The following is a 27,024-nucleotide window of genomic DNA, read 5'->3' on the forward strand; positions in this document are numbered from 1 at the left end:
TAACACACACACACACACACACACACACCTTTGGATACAGGGGCATCTAAGCATCTGCCTTTTGCTCAGGTCCTGATCCTGGGATCCTGGGAGCAAGGTCAGGCTCCTTTCTCCTCAGGGAGCCTGCTCTCTCTCTCTCTCTCTCTACCCCTCCCCACTGCTTGTACTTCATCTCTCTCTCATTCTCTCTTAAATAAATAAAACCTTTTAAAAAAAATCACAATACCTTTGGATGCTTTATTAAGGAAGTAAGAGAAAAGCTAACAAATATCCATTGGAAACAGAAAGTATAAAAACATGATCTTTTTGATTTGGAAAAGAACAAAACAGAATATATAAAAATTTCCGTAAGGGAAAAAAATTAATAACAGAAACTTAAAAGTCCATAAAAGAGCTTAATGATAGATTAAGTAAAAGGACGAATTAGTAGATTGGATGATCAATTAGAGGAACTACCCACTATGCAATTCAGATAAACCCCCTAAAATGAAAAGTGTTGAAAATTTTTTAGTGTAGAACATATATGATATTCTGGGGCACCTGACTGGTTCAGTCAGTAGAGCATGTGACTCCCTCCCTAAGATTCATTCATTTATTTCAGAGAGAGAGAATGCAAATGCACAGAAGGGACGGGCAGAGAGACTGTCAAGCAGACTCCACACTGAGCATGGAGCCTGACATAGGACTCGATCTCATGACCCTGAGATCTCAATCCTGATATCACAGCCCTGAGGTCACAACCTGAACCAAAATCAAGAGTCAGTCACTTAACCGACTGCACACCAAGGTGACCTAGAATGTGACTCTTGATCTCAGGGTCATGAGTTTGAGCCCTGTGTTGGGCATGGATATTACTTTAAAAAAAAACTCCTGATATTCTATTATGGCTTGCCATTTTTTCTTTTGATTAAAGTTGTACATTGAATGAAACACACAGATCTTAATTGTATGCTCACTGAACTTGATCTGTTTGACACAATTTACATTTATCAAAATATAGAACATTTCCATCACCCCAGAAAGTTCTCAAATCTCTACCCCACTCCCCAGAAACAACCATTGTTCTGGTTTTTTCTATATCACAGACTAGGTTTGCTTGCTCTCTAATATCTGTAAACAGAATATTACATATATAGGCTTCTGTGTAAATTTTTTTCACTCAGCATGTTTTTGAAATACATTCATGTTGTGTGTACCTAAAGTTTTTTCCTTTCTATTGCTGAATAGTAGTCCATTATATGACTACACACAGCTTGTCTGTTTTTCTATGATGAATACCTGAACTGTTTCTAGTTGTTTCTGGTTTTATTTTTCTTTTTTAAGTAAGCTCCATGCCCAGCATGAAGCCCAACATGAGGCTTGAACTCACGACCCTGAAATCAAGACTTGGGCTGAGGGGTATTTGGGTGTCTCAGTGGGTTAAAGCCTCTGCCTTCAGCTCAGGCCATGATGCCAGGGTCCTGGGATTGAGCCCCGCATCAGGCTCTCTGCTCTGCGGAGAGCCTGCTTCCTCCTCTCTCTCTGCCTGCCTTTCTGCCTACTTGTGATCTCTGTCTGTCAAAAAAAATAAATAAAATCTTAATAAAAAAAAATGTGTAAAAAAACAAAAAGACTTGGGTTGACGTCAAGAGTCAGAGGCCAAACCCACTGAGCCACCCAGGCACCCAGCTGTCTCTATTTTTTACTATTATGAATAAAGCTGCTATTAGCATACTTGTACAAGTCCTTTGGTGAATATATGTTTTTAATTGTTGTGGCTAAATTCCTAGCAATAGAATTATATCAGTTATTAGAGCAGGTGTATGTTTAGTTTTATAAGAAACTTCCAAATATTTTCCAAAGAGATGGTACCATTTTGCATTCCCACTCAGAATATGAAAATTCTAGTTTCTTCACACGCTTGTCAACATCTGGGATTGTCAATCTTTTTCATTTTAGCTGTTATAGTAAGTGTATAGTAGCATCTGATTTTTTTTTTATTTCATCTGCCTCTAACGACTAAAAATATTGAGCACTTTTTTGTGTGCTTACCTTTTCTTAAAATTGTAGTAAAATATACCTAACATAAAATTTGTAATTCTAACCATCTGTTCTGTGGCATTAAGTTCATTCATTTTATCATGCAACTGTCACCACCATTCAGCTCCAGAACTCTGTGCCCATTAAATACTAACTCCTCTCTCTTCCTCCTCCCAGCCTCTGGCAACCAGCCTCTTACTTTCTTCCTCTATGAGCTTGAGTACACTGGGTATATCATGTAGGGAGGAAATTTGGACCCAGACATGGAAAGGGAGAATATGAAGTGAAGACACAGGGAGAAGATGGCTGTCTATAAGTCAAGGAGAGAGGCCTCAAAGCATACCAATCCCACCACCACCTTGATCTTGAACTTGTAGCCCCCAGAACCGTGAAAAAGTTAACTCCTGTTGTTTCAAAGCACCTATTTTGCGGCAATATGTTATAGCAACCACAGGATCCTAGTACAAGTGCCATGAAGAAAATAAGTCAAAATGTGGAAAGATAAGGATCCAAGGGTGTTATGGCTGCCCCTTGGCCCATCATGTAGAGAATCTGCCATTCCCAAGGCCAGCTCTGGTGGCCAGCAGCTCTGCACACTGATGAGGTTTAGGAATCACCAATCATTATCATACAAAGGCAATCCTGATATTACCGACACATGAGTACCACCAAGGTTATCTTAGCACCTTCTGCAATCTGCCTTTTACTCACTCACATATAGCCCTCAGAAACTTCATTATTGGGAAAGCCATTAAGAAACTGATAAGAGGGACAGGGCCAATCAGAGGGCTCGGGGCTCCTACATCCAGAGACAGGTCCTCCAGCTTCCTATGTGACAGGACCACCCTTGTGAAGCCCCCGCATGTTCCTCATTCACATCTGACTAGCTTCCAGCTGCCTTTGCCTTCCTAAACCACCTTTGGAAGTTGCAGCCCTTGGCGGCTTGGGAGCTGGCTCTGGTTGTGGGTGACAAGGAAACAGGTGGCCCAGAGTCCTGTGATGCCTACCCCAAACAGTGCCATCAAGGCCAGATGTTCTCTGCTTCTTTCTGAGAGCTGCAGCTGAGGCATGTATCATCAGCTTATGGTAATTACTCAAAAGAACGATGACATATCAAAGGTGCTGAAATTGATGCCTTCCAAAGGACAGTACAGGGCAGTAAGGAGACAAAAGTGACAGAAATGAGACAAAGAAGAGAAGGAGGCAGCCAGGTAGGTAAGCTGATCACATAAATGCCCACATGGCAGTACTGGTCTGTGGGATGAGCCTATTTCTACCTCCTGTCCTTGCAGCTGAGGTACTACCTGGTAAGAGGTAGTCCCCAACACCAGAGGCAGGGCAGACCTTCTTGAGCACAATGAAGTTTGTGTTTCCCCATGAGAGCCAATATTTGGAACCCATCCAGCCTTGTCAGAAAACAATGGGAGGGAAGCCAGCCTCCCAGTGGCAAGTGGCTGAACAGGCTACAATGCTGTATCCACAGCATCTGACGGTTCATGGTGCAGAGAGGGCCCTGCATCCAGGCGCTCCCATAGGCTTTGCAGTAATCAGAGTCAAGGCTTAAGTGTCCAGTGATATTGGGGATCGTGGCACCAAACTCTTAAGGATGGGACCATATCTCAGCCTTCTCTGTACCTCTTGCACATGGTAGGTGGGCAGCAAAATATTTCATTTATCTTTTGTGGGTTCTACCACATCTGGGGTAATGGGTCAGCTGGGAAGGACCCTGATATTCCATGGTCCAATTCAAACTTCCAGAGGTTTAAATGACAGAGCCTAAGGTGTACTGTGGTCTTGGATCCTTTCCTTTCTGCCACTTAACCTTAAAACTTTTTAATCCTGGCACATTCTCTCTTCTCATGTTCTTGTCTATTCCTTCTTTCTTCAACTGAACACTGGTAATATAGATTTAGTGAAAACAAATTGGTGGCAACTACACAAGCTCTTGTGAGAAGGAAATAAGATCCCTGATAAGTCCCACTGCCAAGTCTAAGGAAACACACCATAAGCAGTGGGTGCGGGAAGTTTTTTGTTGTTTTCAATTCTCTCTGCTCCAAAAACTGATTCTCTGAGATGGCTGTTCAGTTGGGGGAGAAGATGTAACATTATCCACTCCACACAGGGACTTCTTGATTCTTATTACTACAAATACTCTTACATCTATTGGACTCAGTATTTCTCCCTTCACCCACCACAAACAATTTGTATATGCTCTAGATATGCATTTTCAAAAGACTCATTATTTACTACACCACAGTCAACATCCTTCTTCAGGACAAATATAGGAAATACAATTCACCAAATATCTATCATCGTAACCTAATAGGAAAGCAGGAAAACTAACAGAACACTAATAAAATGTATGATGTGTTGTTGTTTTTAGAGAAGTCTCAGTAAGGAAGATAATTTTCAGACATGGCACATTCCCAGTGAAACCACACAATTAATAATATTTGCACATTTTTTTTTCTGTAGAAGAGCAGTATTAAAGGTAATGCAGCAGGAAAGGCTACTAGATTATATTGAAAATTTCTGCGAGTTCTAAATGACCATGAGTCATGCACTGATTATGATCACAGGAGAAATGGGCCATTATCTCCTTACATACCTTACTGAAACCTTTATTAAGTGATTTTGGGTTTTGGTTAAAAAACGCTTAATATGGCAACTAACTCATGTAACTGACATTTTTCCGGGCTGCTGGCTGCATGAATTATTCAGTCTGTGTGTACATGGGTTTGGTTTGCTCAAATATGCGTATGCATACCTGTCATTATCAGTAAAACCTAGATTCCTCCAAGAGACTAGAACTTAGCTAATTTTTAATGTTTATCCACCCTTCGTGGGGCATACATCATAGACTTGTTTTATTAAAATTTTAAATTCTACTGGATTACTGATTTTTTTGATATCTGGGTTTGGCAGAGTCCTCAAAGTCTTCAGAAACGCAGTCTTAGAGTCCTCAAAGACTTCAGAAACATTTAAGTAGGCCATAAAAGGAGAGAATGAATAAACCTATGGCTATGTGGCTTATAACACTGCATATTGTTAATTCTACTTACAAACTTATCTTCCAAAAAGCTTCATTACCTTCTTTGAGTCAGAATCTACTTTATTTAGGTACCACTGTCCTTGGTAACCCCCACTAGAAAACATTAAGCTGGTTTATCAACAAGTAGGTACTGTGCTCTCCCAAAGAAATTGCACCCGCATTAGTGTATTTTGTGCCTTTAGAACATGGCCAGTGGCAGGAAGGAGAGGGTTGTGTTCCTCCTCCCTTGTTTACCTCTCTTCTTCCACGGCCAGTCTCAGCTCCACTCCCTGCAGACCCCTCCTTGCTGGGCTGCCCTCGGGGTCCGTGTATGCCCAGTGTGTACTGTCCTTGCTGGACCGCTAGTTCGCCCCCCTTCCTCACCCTCCTCCCACCTCCGGGCGTGGCTCCTCCCCACCCCACCCTGATTTTTATACCACCATCACCTTGGCATGAAGCAAAGGACTCCCCGGTCTGGAAGAGAAGTGACTGTCTTCACTTACAAACGAAAACCGGATCATTAAATGCAGAACACAACCCTTTCAGTTAGGTCTCGAGATTCGGGAGGGGGACGCCAGTTTCCTTTAAGGGAACGCCCAGCGCCGTAGGCGGAGCGGCTCGCGCGCGCCAGCACCGTGGACAGCGCCCGATGCCTGGGGCGGGCCGGAGCCACCCGCCCGCGGCCCATCCAGAGCCGGCTGCTCTGGGCAGCGCCCTGCAGAGGGGGAGGGTCCTCAACACACACCAGGGGGCCAGGTCGGGACTTTAATGGGCCTGCCAGTTTGGAAATTGTCCTGATCGGGGGGAGGGGGGGGGGAGACTTAACTAATGTTGTGGCAAGGAGCGCACTCACTGGGAATATTGTGAAAAGTGACACCAGTGACACTTGCGACACGGGAAGATGGGGGGGCCTCTTTCCCTTCCGCGTCCCCCGCCACTTCTCTCCCATGGCAAATAAACACAACAAAAAGCTTTGCGCAACAGACAGAATGGCTGAGTTTAATGCTTCAAGTTTTCCATTTCCCTCCACAGGGCTTCGTTTTAAAAATAACAAAATGAGGTAAATAAGTTAATGTATGTACACGTTATAAACATTGTGTCGCGTTGCGGCGGCAGCAACTGCAGTTGTTAGAGACGAAGTCGCTGCGCGGTGACTCGAGGTCAGCCACCTGCAACCTGAGCAGATTTGTCGTCCTGAGGAGAATTCGAGCGCTGTTGGCGGAATGGGGTCTAGAAGCATTTGCGGTGGACGATGGAGGGCCCGGCCTCGTCGTACTCCTGCTTGGTGATCCACATCTGCTGGAAGGTGGACAGCGAGGCCAGGATGGAGCCGCCGATCCACACCGAGTACTTGCGCTCAGGCGGGGCGATGATCTGTAAGACAGGGAGCGCGTCAGGGGCTGAACCCCGCAGCCCTGAGCCCACGCGCGGGCAGGGGGCGCGGGCCGCCGCCCACCTTGATCTTCATGGTGCTGGGGGCCAGCGCCGTGATCTCCTTCTGCATGCGGTCAGCGATACCGGGGTACATGGTAGTGCCCCCCGACATGACGTTGTTGGCGTACAGGTCCTTCCTGATGTCAATGTCGCACTTCATTATGCTGTTGTAGGTGGTCTCATGGATGCCCGCCGACTCCATGCCTGGGGGCCGCAGGGAGGAGCGTGAGCCGGCGGGGCGCGACCCGGGGGCGGGGGCGCGGGCGGGGCCCCGGGACTCCCGCGGAGGCCAGCGAGCAGGACTCACCGATGAAGGAGGGCTGGAAGAGCGTCTCCGGGCAGCGGAAGCGCTCGTTCCCGATGGTGATGACCTGCCCGTCGGGCAGCTCATAGCTCTTCTCCAGGGAGGAGGAGGAGGCGGCCGTCGCCATCTCGTTCTCGAAGTCCAGGGCCACGTAGCACAGCTTCTCCTTGATGTCGCGCACGATCTCGCGCTCAGCTGTGGGGGGCAGCGGCAGGAGAGGAGCCCTCAGCGCAGGGCTCCGGGGCCGAGCGCCACCCCGCCCGCCCCAGGTGCCCCGAGCGCCGCGCACCTGTGGTCACGAAGGAGTAGCCACGCTCAGTGAGGATCTTCATCAGGTAGTCAGTGAGGTCGCGACCGGCCAGGTCCAGGCGCATGATGGCGTGCGGCAGGGCGTAGCCCTCATAGATGGGCACGTTGTGGGTGACGCCGTCGCCAGAGTCGAGCACGATGCCTGCGCGGGAGGCAGGGCGGGCACAAGGCGGGCAGTGAGCGCGAGCCCCTCGGCCGGCGCGGGCCGGGCGGGCGGGGGTGGGGGTGGGGGCCGGGGCCGCGCGCACTCACCGGTGGTACGGCCGGACGCGTAGAGGGACAGCACGGCCTGGATGGCCACGTACATGGCGGGCACGTTGAAGGTCTCAAACATTATCTGGGTCATCTTCTCGCGGTTGGCTTTGGGGTTGAGGGGGGCCTCGGTGAGCAGGGTGGGGTGCTCCTCAGGGGCCACTCGGAGCTCATTGTAGAAGGTGTGGTGCCAGATCTTCTCCATGTCGTCCCAATTGGTGATGATGCCGTGCTCGATGGGGTACTTCAGGGTCAGGATACCTCTCTTGCTCTGAGCCTCGTCGCCCACATAGGAATCTTTCTGACCCATACCCACCATGACGCCCTGCGGAGCGGAGACACCACGCCCACGTTACCGCGGGGTCAGAGTGGCACAGGGCCCGGCTCCACCGAGGTCCCCGGCCCGGCTCCCTCCGCCGAGCAGCAGCCTGACCTGGTGGCGAGGGCGGCCCACGATGGAAGGGAACACGGCCCTAGGGGCGTCGTCGCCGGCGAAGCCGGCTTTCACCAGGCCAGAGCCATTGTCGCACACGAGGGCGGTGGTCTCGTCTTCGTCACACATGGTGTCTGGTTTCTGCAAAGGATAGGAAAGCCGGGGAGACACGAGGCGCGTCAGCACAGGAGGCCCAGCTGGCCCGAGAGCCCTCCCTTCCCAGGGACGGACGGGCCTCCCCAGCCAGAACGGCCGGCAACCCGCCGGGGGAGCAGTCGAAGGGACCCATCCTGGGCTTCTCTCCCCAGGCTCAGGGCTGCGATGCGACGGGGAGAGGGGCACAGGGTCGTCGCGCCGAGAATTTCTCCACCCCGGGAACCCAAGCACAGGGTCCCCCGAGACTTCCCTGCCTTCGCTGCAGGCTACCCGCGGCAAGAGCCAGGCGCAGCCTCACCTGGAAGGTTAAGGCTGGGGGTACCTGCTAGCTGGGCAGGTGTGCGGGTGCAAGGACTTGCCTGTGGGAGGGGCTTTGGTGCTCCACCCAAAGGCGGACTGCCCTATTCCGGACCCGTCTGACATTCCGGGCTCTGAACAGAGGCACCTTTTCAAAAGCCTGATGGCCAACCCAGAGAGAATAGGGGCCCCTCCTGCTCTTTGGCTCAGGCCTTCGTTGGGAGGTATTGCCCTTCGGGATGACTAAAGCAAAAGCTTTAATCCACCTGGCACACACTAAATGCCAGGTAGCGGAGCCCAAAGGGGCTAGGGATAAATTTGGAGACATTTCCAAAAACTGAATGCGTTGTGTCTCCTCTGTAAAGACCGTAAAGTAGGCCTTAGGTCTGATCAGATGAGTCGGTTGGGTTCTACCTCGGAGTTCTCCAGGCTCCCCTAAGTGGTGCCCTGTCACCTTGTCCCCCTGTCCTATTGTTCTCCTGTCCCCGTCCCCTCCCCCACTCCTGCCCTACCTGGGCGGGTGGCTACACCTGCTGCTCTCTGGCTCGGGCCCCGGTCGCCGCGGGAGGGAAGCGAGGCTTCTCTCGGCGTTGTCCGCTGCGGTGGCCGCTGGTCCTCGCGTTCAGGTTTTATATAGCCCGCGGGCGCACCCCCCCGCGCCGCCCCGCAGGAATGTCGCTCCCCTTCTCGAGCCATATTTGGGTGTTGGGCACTAGAGCCCCCTCCCCCAGCCGGCTCGCGGCCTGGGCCCCCGTCCGGGTCCCCTGCGCTGACCAAAGAAGGAGCGGCCTGGCCCAAGCCCAGGTAACGCGGGCCGGGCCGTATATGGAGCGTCTCCCCGGCCGGTCGGCCACCCCCCCCCCCCCACCCCCGCGACCCGGCCCAGTTGCCCGCCCGAGGGGATGGGGTGGGGCGAGGGTCACCGCGCGCGCCAGTGGGTACGTGTGTGCGCCTGCGCTCCCGGAGCTGCACCTGTCCGAAAGGCCTCCCCACCCCGTCCGCTCTGCTCGCACGGGCGCTGCGGAGGGTGCCTCCCACATTTCAACCCTTCTTTGGGTTTACTCAGATCTGCAAAACCCCACACGCGGCTAGAAGGAGGAGGGAGCCGTGTCTCAGTGATGCGACAGAGAGGATGGGGGCAGGAGTCACATCCAGTGTCCTAGGTACGGAAGGAAGGAGACCCCCGAGCCCCTCCCCGCCAGTGAACTTTATATTCTCCCCCTCTACCCCTGAGGCCCCAATTCAAGGGCTGACCCAGGTCGGCCCCTGCCCCCACCGCGGAGAGGGCCACCGACAGCGGGAGGGCGAGCAGCTGTCGCGGCCCAAACAACTGGCGGCGGGAGGAGAGGACGGAGAGGCGGGGAAGAGGAGGAGGCGGCACAGGGCTCCCGGGGACAGGCCGGGTCAGCGGCTCTGGCAGGGCCGGGCACAAAGCCAGGGCACCGGGAGCTGTTCTCCTCAGTGACGTGCAGCACACCTGGGGGGTGAAGGAATTGGGGGGGGGGGGTCCTCTTTCCCCAACCTGCCCCAGGTTAGGTGGGCCGAGCTAAGCCCCTAAGTCCCCACCTCCTTGGTGGGGCTAAGAGTGTCCCTGTCCTGGAACTGAAAGGCCAGGGTCACAAGACAGGACCTGGTGGTGGAATGGGTGAAGCGCCCTAAGTGAAACCTTGCTCGACCTCCCTCCCAGTAAGAAGGACAAGGACATTGCACTCTAGGATGGGTAGCGATTTTTCCTTCTGCAAAGGCTGAACAAACTCATCTTTATATTTAGAAGATGATGCCTTGCCAAGGCCCCGCGGCCTCCTGGTCCACCTTGGAGAGTCACCATCTACCAGAGGCCGCTGAAGAGGTTCTATTTATACCACTGATATATGGGGATATGCCTTTCAAATTTTCTAGAAGGATTTGGATCTACTTATGGTAAGGGAGAGTAAGGGTCAGAGGAGGTCATCCAGTTGGTGCCGGTCTCACATTTTCTCTTTTTTTGGTGGGGGGTGGGGTGGAGTGGGGTGGGAACGCAGTCCTAAGCCTGCTGTGAAAGCCACAGGGAGACACAGTTTTTGGTGATGAACTCAGTGACGTGCTTTGAGGGCGTACATCAGTGACATGGGACAAGTTAGAATGGAATGGTTCATTTTTCTGATGTGCTTTAGTGCTCCCGAAATAGTTGCAGTTCACATTTGGTAGTGGAACTCGGCAACTGGGACAGGTGTGGCTTCTCTGGAGGAGGGACAGAAAAGCACATGGAACCCTCCCCTGGAGGGCACATCATGGCAGCTCTTCCTAAAACCGTCAGTCAATTAAACAATAGTTTGGTTAGGACGGGGCTTACGCAGTGGATGCCAAGGGTCAGCTAAAAGCTACTGCGGTTTCCTATTTAGCTTTTTCCATTATCTTAGAGAATGAGTGAGTGACAGAACTACGTGTCATTTTGAAAACCTCAGGTCCCGCTGTCAGTGGGTAGTGAGGACGCTAGAAAAAAATAAACTGGCAAATGCACTATAGGTACAATATAAACGGAAAAGCTTAAATTTTGGCCTGAAATAGGAATATCTAAGAACTTGGTATTTTAAAGGGGAGTGGAGTTGTATTTTCCAAAATTCGTGCTCAGTGCAGTTCTTCTCTCTTCTCTAGCAAGCTTGCTCATCCCAGAGTTCATGAGCTTCAAGCACACAAAGCTACGAAGAAAATGCTCAGGAGGGAAGAGACTGAGTCCAGCAAACCTTTCGGGGGGACGAGGGGGGTGGGGTGCTGCTGCTGGTGGTGCTGGTGCTGAGGACACCTGGCCAGACATTTGCTTTCTGCCCCTGGGGTGGAGCTGTTTAAATAATCTCTGACAGGTCACTGTGGGGCCACCCAGTCCCATTCTGGTCTTGTTGAATTCTCATTGGCCTAGGACTAGACGTCACGGGCGAGTCACAGGCGAGTGGAAAACTGTCTCCATACATGTACACTTTTGGGGAACACACCAGTGCTTCGCTCTCACCCGATATGCGGGTAACCGCCTGCATACCCCTCTGAGAACTAAGTCAAGCTCAGCCATGTAGGGTATGCCTGAGGGAGAGCCTCCTTCTAAGGTCTCAGGTGCAGCTCTGCTCATTGGCACCTGACGGGCCGTGCTGCTACTGAGCTGTGGGTTCACAGCTCCCTTCTCCGCAGCCCTACGCCCCGAGCACCTCACAAATCTGTATGTCCCACTCTCGCTGAGTCTAAGCCTTCTGTCATTTCCTCTTGTTTCAAATATGAATTCGGGGTGCCTGGCTGGCTCCGTCTGTTGACTGTTTGCCCTCAACTCAGGTCACAGTCTGGGGGTCCTGCTGGGTGGGGAGTCTGCTTCTCCTTCTCCCTCTGCTCCCAGTCCCCCCATTCTCTCTCTCTCTCAAAAAAATCTCAAATATGAATTCATAAAACACTTTATATGCTTTCATATTGTTAAAAGCATATAAGCTTCTAACTATTCGGAGGTAAATAAGATAGGTAATAGTCATTCAGTTTTCAGAATCAGGAAAGTAAGGCTCAATGAGCTAGACCACTCCCAGGTCCCAGAGCCGGGGCTTGGGCGACTCTCACTAGTAGTCAGAGCAGGGCGGAAACAGCTTTCTCTTTCCTTTAATCCTCCCCAGCACTTGGCTTGGTTCTGGAAACATAACAGTTCTTCAAGGGTTCTTTTCCGAGAGGCCAAAGACGTCCTGCAATGAAGTCATGGCTTCTGCCTTGGCCATCTGTACTGACCTAATGATTCCACTGGAGCCCTCAGCTCTGCCCCTCACCCCACCACCTCCTAATATCCAGAATAATCAGTGGGTCAAAAGCTTGCACCAACTCTGCAGTGAAGTATTTCCGGGGGTATCCTCCCCCCCACCCCGACTGTCATATGTCTGCTTCTCCCTTACTCTCTGCTCCCCGCCCCCCATTCTCTCTCTCTCAAAAAAATCTCAAATATGAATTCATAAAACACTTCATATGCTCTCATGTTGTTAAAAGCACAAAGGCTCACTTCAAGAAAGACTCCATATTCTCAACTGATGATACTACGCACTCCTTAACACTGACTTGGAGATTAAAACTAGGTAAGTGCCTCGGGGATAAACACTCAATAGCTCAGTATCTTTCCCGAGTGTTTGAAGGGGGTGAGGGGTAGGTGGTAGACAAGGGGGCAAAGGACATCCGACATTATTAGAACTGTTTGCTAAATGTGTCAACATCATCACCAACTGAGCAGGAAGAGTCATGTAATTTTACAGGAATTTGGGGTGCGCACAGATTTTGGCACAAAGATTTATTCTAGTATTATCTAAAACAGCAAAAGTAAAGTAAAAAAAACCCCAACCCAACCCAAAACCATTAACCCAAGTGTTCAGATGGCTAGAAGGCAGAGAAACGTTAAATAAAGCACGGCACAGCCATGTAGTAAACTGTCCTGCAGTCACTGAGTTGTGTCTCGAAGAATTGTGAAGACATGTATTTTTGAAGAGGGGGGATTCTTTTTTTGTGGAGGTGTGAAAAATATCTTAGATATTACAATGATCTGTGGCCTCCAAAGGCACAGCACATAAAACAATAGACAGTATAACTGTAGTATTAAACTTTCCCGGTGCGGGGTATGGGGGGATGGAGTGATTAGGACAAAGCTATCTAAGAAGAGTACTCAGGAATGACCGTGAGGAAAAGCCTGGGAAACAATGGATTTAGGAGATGGTCACAGTATACACTAAGTTATGGAATACACAGAATGCCCAGTGCCAAACTGTCCAAGATACATTTTACTTTTTAAAAGTTCATTTAAGTAATCTCTACACCCAACGTGGGGCTTGAACTCACGACTCTGAGATCAAGAGTTGCCTGCTCTTTCAACTGAACCAGCCAGTTCAAACTGGTAAGTGAAACTATTTCTGGCTGGTGCAATTCCATATACTTTTTTTTTTTTTTTAATTTTATTCATTTATGTGACAGAGAGATCACAAGTAGGCAGAGAAGCAGGCAGAGAGAGGAGGAAGCAGGGTCCCTGATGAGCAGAGAGCCCGATGTGGGGCTCGATCCCACGACCCTGAGATGATGACCTGAGCCGAAGGCAGAGGCTTTAACCCACTGAGCCACCAGGTGCCCCCCCCCGTGTACTTTTTTAAAAAATAGATTTCACATTTTCCTGTTTTGCTTGTTTGTTTTTTAAGAATTAATGAGGGCCCCTGGGTGGCTCAGTTGGTAAAGCATCTGCCTTCAGCTCAGATCATGATTTCAGGGGCCTGGGACTGAGCCTTGGGTGTGTGTCCGGCTCCCTGCTCAGTGGGGAGTCTGCTTGTCCCTCTGCTCTTCCCCCTCCTCACACTCTCTCTCAAATAAAAATCTTTTTAAAAATTGTTAGGATTATACAAAACTATTTTTTAAATTGTATTTTGGTATTTAATGAGGGGATTTTTACATAGAAATACTATTTTCTCTTCAGCCATTCTCCAAATTAAAGGTCCAGGAATACACAGGTGGGACCACGTTAATATTTCTGTAGTTATCAGCCTCAACATGTGCAAGTATGTGGATTACAACAGATTAAGAAGTGAGTCCAATGACATTATGGTGTGGCTTTCCTTCCATTCCTGCTTCTAGAGAAAGCAGTCCGGCCTCAAAGGAGAAATGTGGCCTTGTGTGCCTAGTGGGTGATACACTTCAAGATTCTGATTCAAACCCCAAAGTAAAAGTTTTGAAGTTTTCTTCAAAAACGAAATCCTTACATTGGAGGGTATTAGTAGTCTTTTACTTCACTGGGGTTTCAGCAAGTCTCTTACACGTATCTCCAGTTCTGCCTTCATCCTTGACACATTCATGATTTTTTTTTTTTTAATTCATTTGAGAGAGAGACAGAGCACAAGCAGGGGGAGAGGGAGAAGCAGACTCCCCACTGAGCAGAGAGCCCAATGCGGAACTCGATCCCATGACCTGAGATCATGACCTGAGCCAAAGGCAGACACTTAACAGACTAAGCTACCCAGGCACTTCATATTCACAAAATCTTAAAACATACCAGCACACAAAGCTGGCTGCTCACTTTCAAAAACATGTTATCGTTTCATTTAATCAAGGCTGCAAGCTGTGACTTTGAGAAAAGCAAAGACAGAAGTGGAAAAAAAAACTTTCCCAAGTCAGTAGAATTTCTCTTTCCTTAGAAAACATGCTCACTTTTAAAATGTGTCTTTATCCATTACTCAATTTATATAAAAATCAATTCTTTGGGAAAGACTATGTTGTAAAATTTTAATTTAGAAAAATTATTCAAAATCTTAGGCCTTAATTTTACTTACTAATTTTGAAAAATCCAGCCATTTTAGTGCTAGGCTACTGACGACAAGACAGAGCTGGAAGACCGAGCCTTCCCCTCCCTCGAAATAAGACGACTATGCATTACACCGTGACAGCAGTAATGCAAAATCATACCATCGACGGGGCCAGGGTGACTCTCAGACTGGCCTTCCTGTCACACTAGGAATTATTAGATTTGTGGCAGCACGTTGAAGGGGGCACAATGCTGTGTCCCCATAGCACATTATTACATTCAAGGATCATACAGCTAAGAACTGTTAATGCCAATAGAAAACCAAAGCCTTGTCCTGTAAGAAGAGAATTTTGGCAATTTCTTACCTGCCATCTGACAAGTTCTTCCTAACTTCCCTTAGCACCCTTCAATAGGTTCCTAACCTGGACCCTGATGCCGTCCCCGCACACAAGCTACAAAAAGAAGAAGACAAGGCTGCTAGTGTCTTTCCTCTGTTATTAATGTAATGAGCTCCATTAACCTCTTCTTGACAATGTGTTCAAAGGCTGGAGGTGAAGCTAGAAGGAAGAGGACACAGACGGCTGTACTCCATGAAACCAGGAACTGGCCTCTCTTCACCATATTTAACTTCTGACCTTTTCAGCTGTCGGAGCAAGTTGTTTAGTGAGCATTCAACTGGGCCAGAATCTGAATATGCCAGCACCTCCCTGTCCAATCTCTAGTCTTTATTTAAAGCTGATTAAAAACTGAGTGATGACACTGGTCAGAACAATGAAGCTTTGGGAATCACTACTTTTCAGGAAATCAGATGCCATATTAAGAAAACCTTAATGGCTTCTAGCATAACACATGCTTTACACTCGTTAGACTGTGGTAAAGCTGGAATTCAGTGTAAATCACCTTGAAAATACACAAAGCTAATGGAATCTCCATACTGGAAGACTGTAACCAACACTAATACTATAAACTAATTACATGGTAACTTATAGATGGGCTAGAAAACACTTACGGGTCTTATTCCTCTCATTAATACTCAATTATTTGTGTAGAAATATTTAATATTTTCCCAATGAACTAATCTGTTCTTAAGCTCACATAACTTACTCCTTGTTTAGTCTTTTAGTCCTACACCAAGTCAGCAAATCTGACATCTACCTTACTACATATTGCCCACTAGCCCCAACCAAAACAGACATCAATACTCCAGATCTCTTCAGTGCAGAGTCACAGCCATTTCAGAGACAATCCGTGCACTCTGGTCATGTTCAGAGTTACAGAAATTGAGGCCGAGAAGTGCTTTGTGCATACAAGTAGCCAGAACCAAGTAAGAATTCCAGAACCCCCAACAGATAAGAAGAGAAAGGAAGGGTAGCAAGCACAGAAATAACAAGTGCTACATTTTAGATGGAAAAAGGAGGAGAGAAAATATCTTGTAACAAAAAAACCAAAACTACAGTCAGTCTTACAGCTGTTTTGTAGCAGCTTTCAAATAAAGTATACAAAATTTAGCAATACGTGTTATAAAACTGTACAAATTTTTAGATGTTTAAGGCCTAAGATTTTTATAAGGATATGCTTCCACACATTTTCAGAAACAGTGACCATTTTTAGAAAAAGTTACATTTGCCCCATAACATAATATTCATAGTTTGCTTTCAAAACAAACTCAAAGTAAGGATTAGACTTCAGGCTTCCGAGCTGGTCTGCTTGCAGGAGGTCTCTCACCTCTGGCAGGTACTCACTGAGCTGAATGCCTATAAACACAAACACAGAAAGTCCTTTTTAATTTTCATAAAACTCCCAAATGAATGAAGATGATTAATGATAACACCTGCGCTTCTATTTAAAATATAATGTCACTCCACTATTGGGAAATACTCTGCTCTAAATTCCTTCCACTGTCAAACATGCTTGTAGGTCTATAGCATGCCATTCTTACTTTGAAGAGGCTGCTGGAGTATTTTTCCCCCTAGTGGTCAAAACACCAATCTGATCAAAGTTTTTAGTAAGACTTGAAATACTTTCATTTTCTACACAGCTTAAGTCATTTCTTCAATGTGGAAGTTTTTAACTAATAATCACCTGAAAACAAGTATTTCAAACAACTACATATTCCAACTTACATTAATTTCAAACAAATACATAATATCTAATTATATATTCAAGTACTTCAACAATTATATATATTAAATATATACCCAATTACATACAGGGAAATAATTTAGTAGTATAGTATTATGAAAGCTAGCTCCAGTGTCTCAAATATATTATAGTCTGAAATGAGATAGGTGAAGAATTATTTCTTCATTAGACCTCTGTAAAGCTAGAAAGCCAATGAGCACTGATGAAATGGAACTGTTGGAATTAGGATCTGTGTAGTTACAAAAAGGTATATACAATCTTCTCATTTGATAAAGAATATGGGAAAAAATTTTTCAATTAATAATACAATATTTTATAATTTGTCATATTAGCATAAGGTTCTCAAAATCATATACTGAGGCTTTTTTCCCAATACTCTCAAAGTGCCTAGTACTATTTTTTGTACTTAATTATTATTATTATTTTTTAAAGATTTATTTATTTATTTGACAGACAGAAATCACAAGAAATCACAAGAAAATCACAAGGAGGCAGAGAGGCAGGCAGAGAGAGAGAGTAGGAAGTAGGCTCCCCGCTGAGCAGAGAGCCCAATGCAGGGCTCGATCCCAAGACCCTGGGATCATGACCCGAGCCGAAGGCTTTAACAGAGGCTTTAACCCACTGAGCCACCCAGGCACCCCTGTACTTAATTATTATATAATTAAAAATCTGGGTTAATAAATGTTTTGAGGCTAAATTTGAAATATTTATAGATCATTTACTACAATTAAAATACTTTCAATAAGGAGTTTTTATCTGTCAAACAGCATTACACTTCTGAAAATATATTGATTTTAAAAGATCAATTCTCTAAAAAAATTTAACATCTTATTTGGCTTCTATTTTTACCATGCATGCCCTCTGTTTAGAACTAATATTTGATGGATTTCTTTTTCTCACTACCATCAGGCTCTGTCCTCCTTTAAAAACATCCACTATTGTACATAGTAGCTGTATTATTAAAAAGGTTCCAAAAATAAATGTCTTTAACTTCTTGTTATAAGTATATATACCTTTTCCTTGTATACATATGTTCATTTTCCTAATAGTTTCTACTTGTTTTTGTTCTTTGGTCATAATTCAATAATTCTTCCTGTAAAATCACAACTTTCCATTCCTGTTGTTCATCTATGATTTATAATCTAAGAATAATAAAAACAGCAAAGTCACCTCTAAATAGCACTAAACATTAAATAGCCACAATTTAATTCTGTGGCACTTTTATGAGAACAATCTTCAAGAAAAGCACTGGATTTGGGTCCAAATGCTTTCTAATAATCTATTAGGCTCATGGAAAATCTCTCCAGTAGTACAGAGAAATCAACCATACCCAGTTATTTCATTTCCAAATACAGAAAAGAGAAAGTCTTAGAGGGGCATTTTAGCTCTTTCTGAATTTGAGGTATTTCAAATACTTTCAAACAAATCAGGTTCTTCTGTTATACCCCTTCATTATTTCATTTAAAATTTTTAAATTTATTTTGTGACAATGAATAGGCTTAATTAACCTTTGTGTTATTTGCTCATCTTTGAAAAAGAATGCACTATTAAATCGGTCACAAGAGGATGACCAAGTATTACTTTTTCAAAATACAAGTCCAGATCAATTTTGAGCAAGTTCCAAGTAATCTAGTCATGGAATTATATTTTCACTGAATCACTTACAAAAGGAGACTAAAAATCTAAAAAGTAACACTAAGAGACCATCGCAGGGGGCTGGAAAACAAAAGCTTCCGACATGTAAACACTGAGAGTTTGCCTCTGTTTCACCCCAGAATACTGGTCTGTGTGGTTAGTTTCACACTGTTTTTCTAAGCTCTGCCCCCCACATCCCCTGGTTAAGCCAGCAATTTTAAAATAGAAGACTGCAGAATACAACCCATTACAGAGGAGCTGGGGCTATGAATCTGCAAAATACTTGAAGGCATTCAAAGGACAAATGTCTATTGAGTGACTACTATGTACCAGGGACTGGGTTTGTCATATTTGATATAGATTAAATAATGTATCTTACATACATACATATAGAAAACTTTCAAATGTGTGTAAATGTCAGTATGATGGATAAAAGTCCTATTTAGAGGGACTGAATTTACAATAACTTACCACTGTGTATTTTTTCCATTTGGTATAAAACAGAGTACCCTTATATTTGCAAGGACTGATAAATACTAAGTCTATTTTGCACGTTGCTTGAATTTAGTATGAACATTTTGATAGAATTTTCTATTTTCTATAATAAATATGAGCCACACATGTATAAAATGTATAAAATGCTCATCTCTAGTCTAACACTCTCCATACATTAAGCTCCCAGTAATATGCAAAAAAGTGAAAGTAAATACAAGTTGATCCTTAAACAACCCAGGTTTGGACGGCATGGGTCCACTTACCTGCGAATTTTTTTGATACAGTAGAGTACTGTAAATGTATTTTCTCAATAACAATTTATTTTCTCTAATTTATCTTATTATAAGAATATAGTATATAATACACATGCAAAGTATGTGTTAACCAGAAGTTTATGTTATTGGTAAAGGTTTCTGGTCAACAGCAGGCTAACGGTAGTAAAGTTTTTAGGGAGTCAAAAGATATATGTGGATTTTCAACCGTACTGGGAATCACTGCCTCTCATCCACATTGTTCAAGGATCAACTGAATCCCCTACTTCATATTCCCCCTGAGAACAGCATTTTACCTACAAAAGCTTCTTTACCCAATTTATTGTGTCTCAATCAGCAAATGGAATTTTGCTCAGTATATTAGGTACAAAACATATCCCCTTCTTTTTCTTTTTATTTTGTTTCTAACATGAATTTTAGAGTGTTCATGTCCAAAATGGACGTGTAAAAGCATTTTGTAAATTGTACTTTAGTACGGTCCATTATATAACAAAAAGTTATTTCTCATTTATATATCAAGTTTTCAATCTTCACAAGAGTTAACCAAAAAATTAAAGGAAAATGGTTACTTATATCATACAGAGTTTTGGTGTCATAACATCTGAATCCATTCCTTGTCCATCCTGTATCAGCATGGAGACTTTGCCCACTGGGGTCCACCAGGACCCATGTGGATGGAGATTTCACCTTGACATGTGCTCCCCCAATTGGGAGAGGAAAGAAACATTTTAAACAAATCAACAAATCTCTCTAATTCTGAGTATGATACTATTTAATCTTAAACTGCCCTGTCACTGACACCTTGGAAAATCCCCGTTATTTTCAGATTTCTGAAACTGAGAAGTGATGCTATAATTTCCAATATTAACAAATGACTTACCATCTTTTAAAAGTTTCTGTAAGATTTTCACAAATATACTGTCTTTAGATACTTCAATTGGATCATCCTTACCATCTGAACTGGACCAGCTAGAAAACAAAATTGCAGTAAGAAAAAGAAATCATGGACATATCTGAAATAAATGACTTCTGTTTGCTACTGTAGTTTTATTTTGCTGGTTGTACCAGGGGTGGAGAATCTTGAGTTTTGTAATACTGTTTCAAAGTATTTACATAAGGGAGGTTTGAATGTTGAATATACTTAGAGTCCCAATATCAGATACAAAATGCTACACTCAGATAGCTATTCACCCAACACAACCATATGTATTTGATGTTAAAACAAAGTAGCAAGCCATCTCTCCCCCCAAAATTCTACAAATAAATAACAAACCTAGTAAGGACTCCCAAGTACAATCTTCAGACCATAGGTAACAGTTACAATATATTGTAACATACTCTGCTTTTCATAAAAATAAAATGGTAAGGAGGTTCTAGTTTAATGTTTTCTTTATGTAGTTGAGATTACTGCTTACACCCACACATACACACACACACACAAAATCACTGCTTTGTAGTAATCAATGAATATATTCCACAATACCTTAAAGTTTTTAAAAAAATTTTATTTAAAAGAAAGACAGGAAGCGAGCGTGGCGGGGAGGGGCAGTGGGAGAAGCGGACTCCCCGCCAAGTGGGGAGCCTGACATAAGGACCAAGGACCCAGAAATCATGACATGAGCCAAAGGCAGATGCTTAACTGAATGAGCCACCCAGGTGCCCCAACACCTTGAAGTTTTTTTTTTTTTTTTAAAGATTTTATTTACTTATTTGACAGAGAGAGAGATCACAAGTAGGCAGAGAGTCAAGCAGAGAGAGAAGGGGAAGCAGGCTCCCTGCTGAGCAGAGAGCCCGATGCGGGGCTTGATCCCACGACACTGAGATCAAGACCTGAGCCAAAGGCAGTGGCTTAATCCACTGAGCCACCCAGGCGCCCCAACACCTTAAAGTTTATAAACATGAATCATGACAAGGAATTCCAATCAAATGACAGCATATTTTTTTTAAGATTAGAAAGGAGAACGAAGCGGGCAGATGGAGATGCTTCAGAAAGTGACCTCCAAGACCAAATAGAACAACAATTTTAACTATTTGGGAGTGATCAGAAGAAGAAATGCTTTAGTAAAAATAGTCCTACTGCAATTTCTCAGCACCATATAAAAAGGAAAATTTTAAGTAGGGAAGGGTGTTAGCACTCAAGTCAAGTTCCCTCAAATTCTTTTCCTAGAAACAATTCAATCCCCCAACTGATCATTCTTTCACTGCCACCGCCTTTCTTTGCCACCATGTCCCATGGAAATCTCTCTTCTCAGGAAGGAGATGATCACAAAAAAGAGGTCTCGGTAATTTATAAGAGGGTACTGATACTCTAATATACTTTTTGTTTAAAACAAAATGCAGCTTCTTTGGCAGAACTGGCCCAACTTCTGTGAAAATCAGGAACATATATATTTCTGTGCAAACTGACAGTCTAAATTTTAAAATCAAAAGTAGAGGGGCATTTAGGTGTCTCGGTTAAGTGTTTGACTCAGGTCATGATCTCGGGGTCATGGGACTGAGCTCCACATTGGGTTCTGCACTGGGCATCCAGCCTTCTTAAGATTTTCTTTCTCCCCCTCTCCCTCTGCACCCCACCCCCACTCTCCCACTCAAATAAATAAACTCAAAATAGAGATTTATTATACCAGTGGTCCTAAGTCCTTAAATTCTTCCCTAACTACTGAATGAGAAACTTAGATTACTAATGCACACAATAAATTTTTTATAATTATGTTAGAATGTAATTAGGTCACAAAACCATTTGATACATGATATCATAATCCTCCTCAAGAGTCCTTTTCTAGGGGCGTCTGGGTGGCTCAGTGGGTTAAAGCCTTTGCCTTCAGCTCAGGTCATAATCTCAGGGTTGTGGGATGGAGCCCTGCATCAGGATCCCTGCTCAGGGAGCCTGCTTCCTCCTCTCTCTCTGACTGCTTCTCTGCCTACTTGTGATCTCTGTCTGTCAAGTAAATTTAAAAAAAAAAAAGAGTCCTTTTCTAAAACCATAGCTTAGATTCATGTTATGAGAACTTACTTATCTCTCTGAAGAGCTTTGCAAAGGATTTCCAGTTTTAGATCATTTATATTTACATCTTCCTCCTTTACGGTAAAACAAACAACAAAAAAATCCTCATTAAGTCCTGATTTAAAAAAAATTACAGGTTTAAATTTGAGTTAATTAATTCTGCATAAACCATTTACTTTAATTCATAGTTTTAAAAAATTTCCTTTAAGACATTAATACTCAGAAGAGTAAGCCAATTAGTAACTGTGTAAGAATTAGTTTCTGATTATTCTGTGATAATCTGATTTTTTTAGGAAGCTTGAAGGGCTAAGATTTGAAACAAGGTAAATAAAAGCCAATATACTACATTTTAAAAATCTACCAAACTACTTTCAATTGCAGGGCCAACTATTTAATTTACAAAATTGTTATTATAAACAATAATTTGTTTATAAATTAACTCTCCCTCAAAGAAACAGCTCCTCTTAGGGAGATTACTATGAAGAATAAATCAATAAAGCAATGTATCAGACTGAGGAACTAATGATGATTTAATAATGAAAAAGAAAAAATGCCTTAGGACTCTGAAAAACTGTGTTTTTATTCATGCACAGAAAAAGACATCTGGGAATGTGTGAGAATTATCAGGAAAGGGAATCTCCTGACAGCTTTTCGAAAGAGCTATACACATTCCAAGAGTTAGGAATAGCTGAACCAGAGAGTCTTTCTAAATTAATACACTGTCATGATTGGCTAAAAGATGTATTTTTTTCTCTTTTTATATGTATTCAGTTCTACAGAAAACCAAATATATAAATTGTGATCCTTGCCTGGGATCATCTCAAGTGATTTTACTTACCTCATCAATATATTCCAGCAGGTCCAAAGCTTTCTTGAAATCATATTCATTAGCTCTTCTGTTTTCTTCACAGATATACAGCTATGGCAAATTCAAATAAGGTTCAGGATTATTTTAAGTAATCATATAACCAAGACTAGAGAAATTTATGGAGAAAAATACATCATTCTGTCTTTCAAGTAAGTCAAAGGTATCTTTATTTTATCATAAAGAAAACTATCATCTTTGGAAATTATACTCCATCTATCCTCATAATAAACTGTCCTTCAAAATGTGCCTATGCTCAACAGTAATTAATTTGCAAATCTTGATATATATACTTCTAAAATATCAGTAAATTTTATTTTTAGGTTCCAGAGAGTATACATATTTCAGTATCCTTTCGAGCATATTCTTTGCAATAAGCTACATAAGGAGAGGCCATTGTGAGCTCAATTATAGGAAATCTATTACTAGTAATGGCTAAAATAAGGATGCTTTTGAATTGTCTTCTTTTCAATAAAATTAGAACAAATTCAAAGTGATCTACATTGCTCTTGTATTTGAAACACTTTCTTGAAAGGCAAAGAGAGAAGCAGAGTTAAGGCTACGAGTGTATTTAACAACAAAAGTATCTTACCCAGGCTGCAGCCCACAATCTAGCTATGCCCTTAGGAATGTATTATATTCCAGAGGAAAAGGGTGAGGTCAGTACTTATAGGCTATGAAAATCCAATTCCTTAAACCATTTTTCTTGTGGAAGAACCTGAGCTGTACCTCGTGGTACATATTTGTCCTCTGCTGGAAAAGAAAGTACAAGTACTTTCTTCTGGTCACCTGCATGAGCATCTCTAGGAACAGGTGAAGATCGACAGGGAGGCAGAGGCTAGTCCACTACTTCCTGCTAACGTGCATCCTGATCTCCAGCAGCTTCTAACAACTTATTCTAGAGGAAGGGGAATGTTACCAGAAAAATAGGAAGTGGGAAGATGACTACTCATAGGAACTATACCATCTGACTCTAGAAATAGCGATGTTGTTTTGAGACTAAGGAATGGTGCAAGGATGGAAAAGCACGCACGCTGATGAGCTGAGGGGCAGTCAGCACCGGCATCGCACTGAGACTGAGCTGTTTCTCCGCCAGCAGCTGTTCAGGCAGTGTCTCCTGGTGCAGTAGAAAGCGCTCCTGCTCAGCCATTTCTAGAATTCAGAATGAGAGGCAGGGAGGGCAGTAAACTCTTCTGCTCTATCATAAAACAAAGCTAAATTAAAAAAAAAAAAAAAAAAAAAAGGCAGAGCATCTCTAAAGGTAATCTCATCACTACTTGGTGACCTTAAAATATTATTAATTCTGCTACCTCTTGATTTCCGATGTTAAAACATATTCATGGCTTGATTCAAATCATAGAAACAATCAGCCACCAGAAACAGGAGGGGAGAGAAGAGCTATGAAAATACATGCTACTGCTTGAAGAAATTATAGAACAGATGGCTATTTCATGAGGCACAAGTCCCTCAAATCGGGGGTCACCCAGTCCCATGTTATTTAGCTCAGAAACTCCCACCAGAGTTTCTAATATATGCTTTCACTAAGGGAAATGATCTATTTAAAAGCTACCACGAGTATATTCCAGGAAAAACAAAACCTGGAAGTTTATGCACCAAACCTAACAAGCAACAGTAACCTTAAGAGGACGAGGTGACCTGGTGAGGCTTACTTGGGATAAACTATCAAGGCTGCAGCCAGCCCAATCGGAGGTTTTGCCCAGGAAAGTGTGCTGGGCTGCAAGGGAAAAGGACTGAGAACTGCCATGCAGTCTCATAAACACAGTGGTCACAGCAAAGTATAGTGACTAAAGCACATATATGCTCATAATGACATCACTCCACATGATGCTAATTTTATAACAATCATACAAATCATTTTTGTGCAATTTCCATACCTAGAAAAACAGACTGGGAGGATACACAAAATAGTAACAGTAGTAATCTATGAGGCAATGAGATTATATAGACAAATTTATTTTTTTGATGTGTTTTTCCTGGTGATTTACAAATTTCCATAAGGAATTATCATATAACCAGAATTATTTTTTTAAAAATCTACTCCCTATGACCAGATATACTGATGACAGTCTGTAGGTAATTACTGACACTTGAAAATACTCCCACTGTTTTAAGAAAGTGAAAGTTAAGAAGTGATCAAATCAAGACGGTGACCAGAGTTCCAACAATTTCTGGTGCACAGGAGAGCAAAACATAAAACCCTGATTTGATTAACATGGTCTAAGTCTGGTGACCAGGCTAAAATCTGGCTTCCCATGTTAGACTATCAGCCAACCTTACAGACCCAGGGGGAGCAGCAGAGGCAGGCTCTCCACTGAACAGGAAGCCTGATGTGGGGCTCAATCTTAGGACCCTGAGATCGTGACCTGAGCGGAAGGCTGACACCTAATGAATGAGCCACCCAGGTGCCCTGGATTTTTCATTTTTAAATGGTGAAATAAGGGGCGCCTGGGTGGTTCAGTGGGTTAAAGCCTCTGCCTTCAACTCAGGTCATGATCCCAGGGTCCTGAGATCGAGCCCCGCATCGGGCTCTCTGCTTGTCAGGGAGCCTGCTTCCCCTCCTCTCTCTCTGCCTGCCTCTCTGCCTACTTGTGATCTCTGTCTGTCAAATAAATAAAAATAAAATTAAAAAAAAAAGAGAGAGAAAAAAAAATGGTGAAATAAAACGTTTTACTATCACTCTTTTTGGAGTTCAAATTATCCCCAGACTTGGCCAGTGGAGGCTATTCTGTTGACATCTCTACATTAAACTTGTTTTCTGGCTAAACAAGACTTCCCAAGACCATTTCTTCAATACTCTCATTTCCTTTTACTAAGAAATAGTAATGAGATGCCGAAGTACCGGGCTAGGTATACTTATGCTCCTGGGGTACAGAAAAACTTTAATTTTGAACAATCCTGATTCCATCTGAATATCTCCAATTCAAACGCAGAATAGGGTTCTTCCTCATCCTCCTTCCAGATTTCATCTCCCTTCTCTTTGGTTCTCAAAAATAACAATATATCAAATCAATTTCTCAACCAACAATATAACAAAATAGTTGTATACAATTATGATGCCAAAAAGTTTTGAATTCTGAAACTAGTAGCTTCAAAATTACAACTATCTATAATAAACCCCACTGAGAAAAGGCCAAGATTTCTTTGCAGCTCTTCTTGTTCTTCGGATACGAGTCACTAAGGGTACCAGAGCACTCTTCAAATCATATAACAACCTTCCTAGGAATTCTTAACTAACATACAAATTTTCTCTAAAAAAAAAAATCCCAAAAAATACATACTTGAGTGTCTAACAACACTGAACAGAAACGACTCTTCATAAAGGAGAGGTAGATTCTGTGTTTAATGAACCCTATTAAATGATAAAGTAATGCACTAAGTTCACTGATAGCATGACTGATGTTCAAATCTTTATTTTACCTTCAATTTTTTCCTGCAGTATATCCTCTGAAAAGTCTGAAGCCAATGCAGCCAATTTACTCAAACCCAGAAGGGTTTTCTTCTTTGCAAAGTATTGAGTTTCCATGTTTGCCAAACCCAGAAGTGTTGCATGAGCCTAGAATAAACAAAAAATGAAAAATGGTAAGATTCTGTGTACTAATTTAAGTTGAAACAAAGGTTAAGTACAACCCAAAACTGTTTTCCCCCGATACGAATGAAAGATCAGATCCAATACCAGCAAACCTAAAACTGATTGGTACTATATACCAGGAGTAACTACTCAATAAAATATCAACCAGCCACACTAATTACTGGGAAAAGAAACAGGTATAAAACATCTGTTCTATAATAACTATATATTCACTTTGTTCTATAATAACTATACATTCACTTGAACAATTTAAGGACAAACTTTAAAATTAATTCTTGTACTATTTTTACTCATAATTTGAACATTTTCATACAAAAAAAGGCAATAGACTGTTCTTTACACATTAATAAAATTTTTGTACTTTACTATAATAGTAATCAAATCACAAAAGATACTTTTTTTTTTACTGAAACATTAAAAGTAATGGCAACACTACCATAAGTAAAAAAAGAACAGTTTATTCAAATTATGTCAGAGAATAGGAGATACATATTTCGAATA

The 27,024-nt window shown here is 43.4% G+C and overlaps 2 protein-coding genes across 3 annotated transcripts in view; both read right to left on the reverse strand.

The window, feature by feature from the left end:
• Positions 1 to 6,022: 6,022 nt before the first annotated feature.
• ACTA1 (actin alpha 1, skeletal muscle) lies at positions 6,023 to 8,873 on the reverse strand. Of its 2 annotated transcripts, none has more exons than XM_059170518.1 (7): positions 8,748 to 8,873; positions 7,783 to 7,923; positions 7,350 to 7,674; positions 7,078 to 7,239; positions 6,792 to 6,983; positions 6,507 to 6,688; positions 6,023 to 6,424 (listed from the first exon to the last, which is right to left on the reverse strand). In XM_059170518.1, the coding sequence occupies exons 2-7, from the start codon at positions 7,909 to 7,911 to the stop codon at positions 6,281 to 6,283; spliced, it is 1,134 nt and encodes a 377-aa protein (XP_059026501.1). In that variant the 5' UTR covers positions 7,912 to 7,923; positions 8,748 to 8,873; the 3' UTR covers positions 6,023 to 6,280. The 2 variants fall into 2 exon arrangements, with proteins under 2 accessions (XP_059026501.1, XP_059026502.1); XM_059170519.1 differs by having other exon boundaries at positions 8,766 to 8,867.
• A 3,626-nt stretch (positions 8,874 to 12,499) lies between these two features.
• NUP133 (nucleoporin 133) overlaps positions 12,500 to 27,024 on the reverse strand; it is a 59,421-nt gene continuing 44,896 nt past the window's right edge. The window contains exons 21-26 of the mRNA XM_059170520.1: positions 26,352 to 26,487; positions 23,947 to 24,065; positions 22,887 to 22,967; positions 22,058 to 22,122; positions 19,925 to 20,013; positions 12,500 to 16,254 (exon numbers count right to left, since the gene is read on the reverse strand). Of these exons, the coding sequence (XP_059026503.1) occupies positions 16,118 to 16,254; positions 19,925 to 20,013; positions 22,058 to 22,122; positions 22,887 to 22,967; positions 23,947 to 24,065; positions 26,352 to 26,487 (627 nt within the window). The 3' untranslated portion in view covers positions 12,500 to 16,117. The remainder of the gene's footprint in view (positions 16,255 to 19,924; positions 20,014 to 22,057; positions 22,123 to 22,886; positions 22,968 to 23,946; positions 24,066 to 26,351; positions 26,488 to 27,024) is intronic.

The sequence above is a fragment of the Mustela lutreola genome, chromosome 4 (genome assembly GCF_030435805.1).
Source record: "Mustela lutreola isolate mMusLut2 chromosome 4, mMusLut2.pri, whole genome shotgun sequence".
Taxonomy (NCBI): domain Eukaryota; kingdom Metazoa; phylum Chordata; class Mammalia; order Carnivora; family Mustelidae; genus Mustela; species Mustela lutreola.

Bases quoted from the DNA above. Each gene is read 5' to 3' on its own strand.
- ACTA1 (XM_059170518.1), bottom strand. From the start codon at position 7,911: ATGTGTGACGAAGACGAGACCACCGCCCTCGTGTGCGACAATGGCTCT. The intron at 7,675-7,782 runs GTCAGGCTGCTG...TCCGCTCCGCAG, and splicing joins TGGGCCGCCCTCGCCACCAG to GGCGTCATGGTGGGTATGGG. The intron at 6,984-7,077 runs GTGCGCGGCGCT...TGCCCCCCACAG, and splicing joins CTACTCCTTCGTGACCACAG to CTGAGCGCGAGATCGTGCGC.